Source organism: Elephas maximus, chromosome 9 (assembly GCF_024166365.1).
Source record: "Elephas maximus indicus isolate mEleMax1 chromosome 9, mEleMax1 primary haplotype, whole genome shotgun sequence".
NCBI lineage: Eukaryota > Metazoa > Chordata > Mammalia > Proboscidea > Elephantidae > Elephas > Elephas maximus.
Window position 1 is genome coordinate 6799889 of NC_064827.1, and position 12317 is coordinate 6812205.

Sequence of the window (12317 nt, forward strand, 5' to 3'; positions counted from 1 at the left end):
GCCATATTTTGTGCCCCATCTAATTTTAGCCAGCCACCTACAAGTCAGGTTCCTTCTCCACTAACGCCCTTGAGGGCAGAGACCCGCTGAAGAACACAACGTAGCGTGGTTCCTCCCTGGCCTCCAGTCAGCATTGGGTGAACACATTGCGGGCCCAGTGGGTGCGGCGTGGCGGGAGTCTGACTTCTTGTCTTCTTTCTCTTCCAGTGTATGATTTGCCTTCGGGTTCCTCAAGCCTCTTTGCGGAGTCTCTTCGCAGTGGGCCTGAAGACGCCACGTTCTTGCAGATCAGCGCAGTGGATCGCTGTCCTAGCCAGCTCTCCTCTGTCTATACTGAAGGCTAAAAACTCCGTTGGCCTCTCCTGCACATCCAGAACTTTCCTCTTGCTTCCCACCTTTTGTTTCCATCCTCTCACAGACTCCATGAAGAAGGATGTCCACCGAATCAGCAGAACCTGCAAAGCAACCGCTGTGCCTGTGGAAGGCAGGACTGGCTGGTTGGAGCTGGGCTTGGCAGGGATGTTTGCAGTCACTTCTTTTTCTCTCTGGGTTTGCTGGACCAGGTGACCAGCATGACTGTCTCTCCAAAGGGAATTTAGAGTCTCACTCTATGGATATCTGTTACTTCCTAACCATCAACCCTCAAAGGACACCGATGAGATGATGTGCGCATGAAGATGTCGTTTGGGGGTCAATCTTGCTGGAAAGACTAAATAGGGAAGTACATCCCAAATACTCTCCCTCACTGCTGGCCTCAGCGCAAATCCAGGCATGGGGGAAATCCATGCCCAAAGCACAGTGTGGTCTCAACTCTTGGGAACCCTGGTTTCCCTGCACTGGCCTGCCATTCCCATGAGCTGGCAGCCCCCCTCCTCATAGACAGCCCCATGCTAACCACTCGCTTCACAGTGTTTCTCCAAGAAGGTCTGTCAAGCACAGTCCCTTGAAAGGCACTACAACTTGTTTTATATTCCAGTAACCTTAGTTCTTTCATTTTAAAGACTTGCTATTTATGCCTACTTAAAAAAAAAAAAAATTGTTTAGCTGTCTGGTCTTTGGATGGGAATAATATTTTAATCTCCCCCACTGCACACATTGTACCACAGCTGTAGCTCTGCCTGGCCCCACCTTGCAGCACCTGTGAGCACTCCTGGAATGTTGGCTGTGCAGTGAACAAAGGCTCCCTGAGGGAAATTTGGGGTAGGCACACTCCTTGTATCCAGGGCTAGCAAGAACTCCTGTGTGTTGACTGTTGAGTGACTCCAAGCTGAAGACCTTGTTCAAAGGAGAAGGTCCCCTGCCTCTTTCACCCAATGCCTCTGCTCTGTCCAGAGAAGACCCACAAGATGCCAGAACGGGGTACACTGAGTTGTGTGTGAGGGGGGTGTGTGAAGGATGTCAGATTCTAGTTGTTTGCGAGGCTCTGCTCACCTCCTTGTGGATAGACACTCACCCGTCTGTCTCTCTGTCCCCTATTTTTCTCCTCTACCTCTTTCCACACCTTCCTCTCTGCCTAACCATCAATTCTTGGGATTCTGGCCTAAGACAGATAGAGGGGACAGTTACAGAAAGGTGGGCAGAAAGTGGCAACACATCTTCTGGAATTTTCAAAGCACTTGGCCCTTTGATGCCAAGCTTGAATGGGAAGTCATTTTCTGTAATTCCTTTATAAAGCTATTAAAAAGATCCTAAACCAAAAACCAAACCCATTGCCACTGAGTCAATTCCAACTCTTAGCAACCCTATAGGACAGAGCAGAACTGCCCCACGGGGTTTCCACAGCCATCATCTTTACAGAAGCTGACTGCCACGTCTTTCTCCCATGGGGCAGCTAGTGGGTTCGAACTGCCAACCTTTCAGTTAGCAGCTGCGCGCTTTCACCACTGCACCACCAGGGCTCCTTAAAAAGATCCTAAGTCCTGTAAACAGGCTATAAAAATTAGCCAAACCCCAAAGATCTGGTAAATTCTGACATTGTTGCACTGTTGTGTTTCATGGCTTCTTTTCTTAACTCTCTTTGTAAAATGTTTTCTGACCCAAAATGAAACAATATTATTTGTCAAACTGAGATAATTAACAGTCTTCAACAAGACAATTAAGCAATTTGGTGTCAGACTTGGGATCCTCTAACAGCTTGTATCCTGGCGGACTGGTCCTTCTGGGCACATTTCACCAGAGTCCATTCCAGCAGGCAGTAGAATAAGATGGATAGAGAACCAAGTGTGGTTATGTCTTTACAGTGCACTTGGTCAATCTAGTTTGGGTTGGGGTGGGGGTAGGGGTCTGCCTTAAGAAAAGCCCTCATACAGATTTCCAAGTCTGCAAAAGAGAGGAGTTACTCACTTTACAAAAGCCTGCTCTACGTCAGGAAAGGATGCAGGTCAGGCTGTCTTTACGGATGAGCGCTCCGGCTGGGCGTGCATAAGATCCCATCTTTCGCCAGGCCTTGTGGGTCATGTCACTTGGCTAAAACAAGGACAAACACCTGCTGACACTGGCTTTGTAAATAGTATCCCTCTTGTATCCTTCCTCACACCCTGGAAGGAAACACCCTGATGTCTTGTGAGAGACAATCTATTTGTTCCTAAATTCTGAAGCCTTTAGGAACAAGTCAAAATAGATTTCATTTGTGTGATGAGGAGAAAAGAAACTAAAAGGACAGACTGAGACTGCAGTTGATAGTCTTGGCGCTGCCTGGAGGCTTCACATCATTTAATAAGTAAAATGGGAAGGAGGACAAAGCATGAAGTAAACCTCAGAAGCCTGTGGATGGCGTATCTCCCTCAGCCTCAGACGAGATGCCTGTGGGCCATTTTCTGGTCTGTGAGGGCCTCTCCTGCAGGCCCCAACTCTTTCATGCTCTCCCGCGGCTAGGGGGACTAGAGAAGTGGGCTAGTCAGCAACAGCACCCGCAGTACCCTCCTTCCAAAGCAGGAAATCAAAGCCCAGTCCTTCCTGTTAGCAGAGGGACAGGCCGGGAACCAGGGCCCACTGTGGCCACAGCCCACGTACTCCTCAACCACCCCTCAGTGCCACAAAGCTGCAGGTTTCAGATCAGGGCCTCGGGAACGCGATACTTCCGGCTCTTTCCAGGCACATCCGGCTTCCTCCTAGGCACATCCGGCTTCCTTCTAGGCACATCCGGGTCTTTAGATTCCAGGCTCTCCCCGACCTTTAAAATCGTCTCTTGCTTACTTTCGCATTGTAGAAGATTTATATATGCTTTCATTGTTATTTTAGTAGCTGGAAAAGTGGAAACTTCGAAAAACTCATTCCCTTCCATTTATTGGCCTCTTTAGTCTTGATGTATAGCCGTATTCATACATATCTGAACAGAGATTTTCGTTCCCCTTTTTAAAAATCTGGTGCTGTGAAAACAGCCCAATGCCAATTATCCTATTACATTATTTAAAAAAAAAGTCTGCCTAGAGACATTTCTTTTGCTGTCGTATTTTAACTCGCTAAAAGGATTGCATCAAAATGTCCATTGTAATTTAGCCGCTGATCAGCTGTTCAATATTTTTAAAGTATTTACTGGTCTTTTGGGGAATCTACCTTTACCCATGTCTCCCTTGATTTAACATAGGTGACTCTAAAAACAGGGAAAAAAAGGTCTTAGTGGATCACAACATAGTTTGAGCTGATAACGTAGGGATGGTTCTGTTATGTTGTTTTTAAGGTCCCAGCCGTCAAGCGCACTAGTTAACCAATACCCGTTTTGAACCGGGGTCCATGTTAAACACCCTCCATCCCAATTCCTTTCCTGTTGCCTTGAGGTATTGGTTTGAGTGACTGTAAATGTTCAATCTAATAATTTAGTATTTTATTTGGCTGTTTTGACCATGTCATTTTATAGCATCATTTTTTTTTTTAATGGCACTTTTTGGAATTTCTGCGGTTACTTTTTATTTTTGCAAGGGATAAAGCAAAAAAAAAAAAAGCACTCATTGGAGAAATGGCGAGTGCAAAAACGAAGAGATTTATGGGGAGGGGCGTGGAAATCTGTTTTCCATAAATCATGCAGACTTTTGTACATAGTTCTAGACACTCGCGTAGAGAAATGAGCTGCATATATCATAGTGGATATGGGGCTGATTTTACTCCAGGGGTACATCTGGTGCTTATTGTCATCGATCTTTCAGAGAATTAGGTACACTTTTTTCTATTAATATGTATAGTTTTGTGATTTGTCACAGTTATGTTTCATGTAATCATAAGTTATTTTGTCTTGTTTCATGAAGTTCTTTTTTTTATGTCAAAAGCAGAATGAAGGGGACTGTGCACAGAATAAAACTGGAACTACAGGATATGCCTGCCCGACCACCTCCCCAGGCCGGGCACTTTAAACTCAATGGCGACCACCGCTGTTTGTTTGTTTGCTTTATTATTTTGTTTTGCCATCGGCCTCCTTCACATCGGGGATGGTAATTATAATTAAAAGCAGATGGGGGAGGGAGACTGTCCAAGACCAGCCTTAAAATGCCGCGTTGCTTTGGGCCAGAGCTGCAGCCTGGATTTAATTATAGATATGAGGACGGAATGGCAGTGAAAATGAGTGCCTCCCCGCGTCCTTTACATGTTGGGAGTGTCCATAAATAAAACATGAAGTTTTATTTCATCAGATTTAATTAAAGCTTTTATACATGTTTTATTGGTTAGTCTATTAATCTGCTTCCCAAACTGGATAAATGTGTGCTCGGATTTGGGGTTTCTCTGTGCCTTTGCAGGGCCCCGCTGTATCATGCTTCAAAAATGCCTCCAGTGCCTGGTACTGCAGGTGACGGGGGTACAGCGCGCTGGCGGTTGGAGGTTTGGGCCCTTTCTGCAACAGAAAACCTCACAAGTGTCACCTTCCCATGGGCCAGCCAGTCCCCTGATATTTAAAGTGGTGGTGATGGCAAAAGGGGTGGTTACCATTTGCTTGATTTCCCCGTGAGAGATGCCAAAGGTTGAAGACCTCAGCTGCTATCCAAAAGGTTGGCACTTCGAGTCCCCCCAGGGGTGCCTCAGAAGAAAGTCCTGGCGATCTCTTTGCAAAAATTTCGCCGTTGAAAACTCTACGAAGCATGGTTCTACTCTGACACACGTGGGGTCGCCACGCGTCTGACACACGAGGGGTCGCCACGGGCCTGACGCACACGGGGTCGCCACGGGCCTGACGCACGTGGGGTCGCCACACATCTGACACACGTGGGGTCGCCACGGGTCTGACACACACGGGGTCGCCACGGGTCTGACACACACGGGGTCGCCACGCGTCTGACACACACGGGGTCGCCACGGGTCTGACACACACGGGGTCGCCACGCGTCTGACACACACGGGGTCGCCACGGGTCTGACACACGTGGGGTCGCCACCAGTCTGAATCGACTCAACGGCAACTTTTTTTTTGTGGGGGGGGGCAGGTGTGCACTCCGCAGACTTGGAAAGAGCACCCTGACCCATGGACTGTGAGAAGCTCTCTTCCCTAGCACCCATTCCTGCCATAGGGGCGGGGCAGGATATTCTTACCCCTTGCTGGCCTGCTCGCCAAGCACCTGAATCTGAAAAGATATCACATACCTCAAGGGTCATTCTTAGAAAGCTGACTGTTACCCCCTACATTTTTAAGATCTGAGAACCATTTTAAGGGGAATACAAAGCCAAAGGTAAGATAACTGCCATGCCCCTTGTCTGGTTCCTGGGGTAGCTGATGGGGGGTGGCGGGGGTGGGCCGGCAGCAGCAGGTTGATGAGGGGCTGTGGGGACGGAAACAACATTTGACTCACCAGACACAAAGGGCTTCTCAGCTCCCTAAAAGGAGGCAGCTGGGGAGAGTGCGATTTGGTCCAACCACTTAGAACAGTTTGGTAGCGCTGAAAATACACATGCCCTATTAGAGTTCTCACAAAGCCAGAATATATATTCGGCTACTAACTGCAAGGTTGGAAGTTTGAGTCTACCTGGGAAGAAAGGTGGGCAATCTCTTTCCAAAAAATCAGCCATTGAAAACCTTTTGTGGCACAGTTCTACTCTGACACACATGGGGTCTCCATGAGTCGTAGTCGACTCAACCGGAACTGGTGTATATGTGTGTGTGTGTGTATGTATATGTATGTGTTTGTATGTATTGTATGTATGTGTGCATATGCATTGTGTATGTGTATGTATGTATGTGTGTGTGTATGTGTGTATGGAGCCCTGATGTCCAAGTGGTTAAGATCTATAGCTGCTAACCAAAAGGTCACTGCAGTTTGAATCCACCAGCCCCTCCTTGGAAACCCTACAGGGCAATTCTGCTCTGTCCTTTAGGGCCACTATGAGTCGGAATCAACTTGACGGCAACAGGCTTGATTTTGTGAGTGTGTGGGTGTATATATATATACAACGTTGTTATTGTTAGGTGCTGTTGAGTCAGTTCTGACTCATAGTGACCCTATGTACGACAGAATGAAACACTGCCTGACCCTGCACCATCCTCACAATTGTTGCCATGTTTGAGTCCACTTTTGCAGCTACTGTGTCAATCCATTTCATTGAGGGTCTTCCTCTTTTTTGCTGACCCTCTACTTTGTCAAGCATGATGTCCTTCTCCAGGGCCTGATCCCTTCTGATTATGTGTCCAAAGTATATGAGACAAAGTATCACCATCCTTGCTTCTAAAGAGCATTCTGGCTGTACTTTTTCCAAGACATATTTGTTCATTCTTCTGGCAGTCCATGGTATCTTCAATATTCTTTGCCAACACCATAATTCAAAAGCATCAATTCTTCTTCCATTTTCCTTATTCATTGTCCCGCTTTCACATACATATGAGGTGATTGAAAATACCATGACTTGGGTCAGGCACAAGTGACATCCTTGCTTTTTAACACTTGAAAGAGGTCTTTTGCAGCAGATTTGCCCAATGCAATACATCATTTGATTTCTTGACTGCTGCTTCCATGGGCGTTAATTATGGATCCAAGCGAAGTGAAATCCTTGAAAACTTCAATCTTTTCTCCTTTTATCATGATGTTGCTTATTGGTCCAGTTGTGAGGATTTTTATTTTCTTTATGTTAAAGTGTAATCCATACTGAAGGCTGTAGTCTTTGGTCTTCATTAGTAAGTGCTTCAATTTCTGTTTGATTTCAGCAAGCAAGGTTGTGTCATTGGCATAATCCAGGTTGTTAGTCTTCTTCCAATCCTGATGCCCCGTTCTTCTTCATATAATCCATCTTCTCCAATTATTTGCTCAGCATACAGACTGAGTAAGTATGGTGAAAGGATACAACCCTGACACATACCTTTCCTGATTTTAAACCCATTGCTCTGTTTGAACAACTGCCTCTTGGCCTATGAACAGGTTCTGCATGAGCACGATTAAGTGTTCTGGAATTCCCATTCTTCACAAGGTTATCCAGAATTTCTTATGACCTACACCGTTGAATGCCTTTGCATAGTCAATAAAACACAGGTAAACATCTTTCTGGTATTCTCTGCTTTCAGCCAGGATCCATCTAACATCAGTAGTGATAGCTATCTTTCCATGTGCTCTTTTAAGCCTGGCTTGAATTTCTGGCAGTTCTCTGTTGATGTACTGCTGCAATCACTCTTTATTTATCTTCAGCAATATTTTACTTGCTTGTAATATTAAAGATATTGTTTATTAATTTCCACATTCTGTTGGATCACCTTTCTTTGGAATGGGCAAAATATGGATCTCTTCTAGCTTTTTTTTTTTCTAGCTGGTTGGCCAGGTAGCTGTCTTCCAAAATTCTTGGCATAGACATGCAAGTACTTCCAGCATTGCATCTATTTGTTGAAACATCTCAACTGATACTCTGTCGATTCCTAGAGACTTGTTTTTCACCAATGCCCTCAGTCAGCTTAGACTTCTTCCTTCAATATCATCAGTTCTTAATCGTATGCTACCTCCTGAAATGGTGGAATGTCGACCAATTCTTTTTGGTACAGCAACTTTGTATTCCTTCTATCTTCTTTTGGTTCTTCCTGCGCCATTCAATATTTTGTCCATAGAATCCTTCAGTATTGCGACTCGAGGCTTGGATTTTCTCTTCAGTTCTTTCAGCTTGAGAAATGCTAAGCATATTTTCAGAGTCTCTTCTGATATCCATTTTGGTATTATCTTTCTTTTGTCTTTTTAGTGACCTTTTACCTTTTATAATGTCCTTGATGTCATTCCACAACTTGTCTGGTCTTCAGTCACTAGTGTTTAATGTGTCAAATCTATTCTTAAGATGGTCTCCAAATTCAGGTGGGTTATACTCAAGGTCGTACTTTGGCTCTCATGGACTTGTATTATTTTTTTTCTCCTTCAACTTGAACTTGCATGTGAGCAATTGATGACCGCTTCCAGAGTCAGCCCCTGGCCTTATTCTGACTGATATCGAGTTCTTCATTGTCTTTGTCCGCAGATATAGTCGATTTGATTCCTATGTTTTCCACCCAGTAAGGTGCATGTATATAGTCACCATTTATGTTGTTGACAAAAGGTTTTTGCATTGAACAAGTCATTGGTCTTGCAAAATTGTATCATGTGATTTCTGCTGTCGTTTCTATCACCAAGGTCGTATTTTCCATATATAGACCACTTTTCTTTGTTTTCAGCTTTTGCATTCCAATCGTCAATAGTTATCAATGCATCTTGATTTCATGTTTGATCAGTTTCAGACTGCAGAAGTTTGTAAAAATCTTCAATTTCTTTACACTTGGCATTAGTGGTGGAATAATGGCTAAGTCTCAGTTGCTAACCAAAAGGTCAGCAGTTCAAACCCATCCAGTGGCTCTGTGGGGGAAGAGACCTGGAGATCTGCTCCCGTAAAGATTACCTGTTGCCATTGAGTCAATTCAGACTCATAGTGACCCTATAAGAGAGAGTAGAACTACCTAAAAGGGTTTCCAAGACTTTAATCTTTACAGAAGCAGACTGCTACATCTTTCTCTCTCTGAGAGGCTGGTGGATTCGAACTGCTGACCTTTCTGTTAGCAGCAGAGCACTTTAACCACTGTGCCATCAGGGCTCCCTTCTCAAGAAGATTACAGCCTAGGAAGGCCTATGGGCAAGTCCTACTCTGTCATATTGGTTTACTATGAGTTGGAATCGACTTGGCAGCACACAGCAACATTCTATTTATATACAGAGCAAACACAAGAAAAATTAGAGTTTAGTGGTAAAAGTTTAAAGAACAATAAGGAAAATATTATCTCAAAGATCAGTATCCTGATTGGCCCTGGTGGGAAAGAAAAGGCACATGAAGGACTTCTGGGGTGCTGACTGACACTGTTTCATTTCTCAACCCAAATGGTGGGTTACACAGGTGTTTGCTTTATAATTAACTGCATATCTGTTTTATGGTTTTTAGTTCAAATCAGAGTGAAGGCCAAGGCCTGCATCCCTTACCCCAGAGTTCTACCAGTTCGCCCTGCAAAGGATCAGATAGTACATATTTTAGGCTTTATGGACAATACGGCCTCTGTCTCCCTCTACACAACTCTGCAGTTGTAGTGGGAAAGCTGCCATAGACAATATGTAAACGGATGGGTGTGGTTGTATGCCAATAAAACTTTATTTATGAACACTGAAATTTGAATTTCATTAAATTTTCAGGTGTCATAAAGTATTCTTTTTATTTTTTTTTTCAGCCATTTAAAAATGTAAAACATTCTTAACTCACAGGCTCTACAAAAACATCACAGACAGGACTTGGCCAGAAGGCAGTAATTGGCCAACTCCCGCCCTAGTCAACTGAAGATGCATTTCCCATAAATATAAAAGGAGCCCTGGTAGCACAGTGGTTAAGTACTTGGCTGCTAATCCAAAGGTCAGCAGTTCGAACCTGCTAGCGGTTCCACGGGAGAAAGATGTGGCAGCCTGCTTCCATAAAAATTACAGCCTTGGAAACCCTACGGGAGCAGTTCTCCTCTGCCTGTAGGGTCACCATGAGTCTGAATTGACTTGATAGCAACAGGTTTGGGTTTTTTGGTTTCCCATAAATATCCACCCAAAGAAAACAGCATGGAGCCACCCCTCTGTTTTTTCTTCTGCTACCTTAGGTCTTGTTCCTAGATGAAATTCATGAGTTCTATTGATTAAGCTTTTTTTTCTTGAGACTCTGAGCTCTGCTCCCCTGGATACAGATGAATGCTTAGAGCCTGGAGCACCATCTGACTTTATCTCGGGATGTGAAGTTTTTAATAAAAGGCACTGGGCATAGAGAAATCTGTGAGAATTGGAAAATGAACACCCTTTCTTTCCAAGCTAACCAAATATTTGCTGGATGTTGGCAGCCACAGCCAACCTTCTCTGAAATGTGGAGGGGTTATAAGTAATGGAATGCTTCATTTCTCCCAGGCCACAGCTCTCAAAATCTGTGGGGTTCTCAGGGAGCAGAGAGCCAGGGCTTTAGGTTCAAGAAGTACTTTTGAAGCAGCCAGGAGGCCCTGACAGTGCTGATGGTCAGCTCCCCCTATAAGTAGCAGGGAGAGTTGCTGAACACTCCCAGCGCCTTCTCTGGCTTCTGGTTTCCCGTTATTCCTATCAGCTGCTCACACTTATAAGGAGCCCTGGCGGCTCAATGTTTAAGCACTCGCCTGATAATGGAAAGATTGGCAGTTCGAACTTACCCAGCAGCTCTGCAAGAGAAAGACTTGATAAATGTTCCCATAAAGATGACAGCCTAGAAAACCCTATGGGGCAGTTCTACTCTGTCGTATGAGGTTGCTATGGGTTGAAACTGATTCGATGGCACCTAACAACAACTCACACTTATAAGAGAATGAGACTGAGTCCACGTGGGCACAAGTTTATGCCTCTTTTTATGTCTCTGTTGTTGTTTTTAGGTACCGTCGAGTTGGTTCCCACTTACCATGAGCCTGTGTACAACAGTACAGAACACGGCCTGATCCTGCACCGTCCTCACGGTCACTGTTATGCCTGAGCCCATTGTTGCAGCCACTGTGTCAGTCCATCTCCCTGAGGGTCCTCCTTTTATTCGCTGACTGTCTACCAAGCATGATGTCCCTCCTGGTAACATGTCCAAAGTACATGAGGCGAACTCTCGCCATCCTTGCTTCTAAGGAGCATTCTGGCTAGACTTCTTTTGTCTCTCTAGCTTGTGATAAAAGCAGCAGTTTATGAAATATGATCATTTACAAGTCCTGGGTCATTCGCTAAATGTTGTTATTAGTTGAGTCAAGTCAGCTCCAACTCATGGCAACTCCATGTATAACAGAACAAAAAGTTGCCCTGTCCTGCTTTGTCTTCATGATAGTTGGTATGCTCGAGTCCATTGTTGTGTTTTGAGTGCCTTCCAACCTACAGGCCTCCTCTTCCAGCACTGTATCAGACAATATCCAGTTTTTATGGGCTAATTTTCTGGAACAGATCATCAGCCCTTTCTTCCTAGTCTGTCTTAGTCTGGATGCTCAGCTGAAACCTGTTCACCATGGGTGACCCTGCTGGTATTTGAAATACCAGTGACACAGCTTCTATCATCACAGCAACCAACACACAACCCCCCACAGTACAACACACTGAGAGATGGATGGTGGTCCCAAATATTAGCTTAGATTAAATCCTCTTTACAAGGTCTTTCTGGTTAATTTCGTGTGCTTGGGTTTGTATATGTGTACAGTTCTGATATTAAAGCCGCTGGAAGCACAGTATTTTGGGTAAAACAGGCTGAATTTTATAAAGAGATGTCTAAGCAGGAGAAAGCTTAGAGTACCTGCAGTCTAACCTTGCCATTTTGCAGAGGAGGAAACTGAGGTTGTTTCATTCATGCATTCACTCACCATTTATTCTATGCCTACTGCGTGTTATAGAAGCAGATCTAGAGATGACTTATCCTCAGAGACGTTACAGGTGGAGTCCAAGAATCAGCAGTGGGAGGCCATTGCCTGGTGCTTTGCGAAAATGTACATCCTAGAGCTACTGAAAGAACGCCTGGAGCTGCTGAATTAGGACGTTGAGGGGTGAGAAGGAGGAATCTGCATTTAACTAGCTCTCCAGGGGGTTGTTCTTTTTGCACCCTAAACTTGACCACCCTTGATACGGTGGAGGAGGCAGCCCATTTAACAGGGCAATATGGTATAACGAGAGTTAATCAGAGGATAAGGGCCCTGGGTGGTGCCAACGGCTAAAGCTCTCGGCTGCTAGGTTGGTGGCTCCAGTCCACTCAGAGGAGCCTCAGGAGAAAGGGCTGGTGACCAATTTCTGAAAAATCAGCCACTGAAGACCAGATGGAGCATGGTTCTGTTCTGACATGCGTGGAGTTGCCACATGTCAGAATCCACTCAATGACAACTGGTTTCACCAGGAGAGGGGATTCCAG

At 44.9% G+C, this 12317-nt stretch overlaps 1 protein-coding gene across 9 annotated transcripts in view; it reads left to right on the forward strand.

The window, feature by feature from the left end:
• GLIS3 (GLIS family zinc finger 3) overlaps positions 1-12317 on the forward strand; it is a 608428-nt gene that overhangs the window by 567548 nt on the left and 28563 nt on the right. For 8 of the 9 annotated variants that reach the window (XM_049895332.1, XM_049895324.1, XM_049895326.1 and 5 more), the window contains one exon: positions 208-4863. The exons of the other annotated variant lie outside the window; for it this stretch is intronic. In XM_049895332.1, the coding sequence (XP_049751289.1) occupies positions 208-344 (137 nt within the window). In that variant the 3' untranslated portion in view covers positions 345-4863. Of the gene's footprint in view, positions 1-207; positions 4864-12317 lie in introns of those variants that run through there. 9 annotated transcript variants of the gene reach the window in all.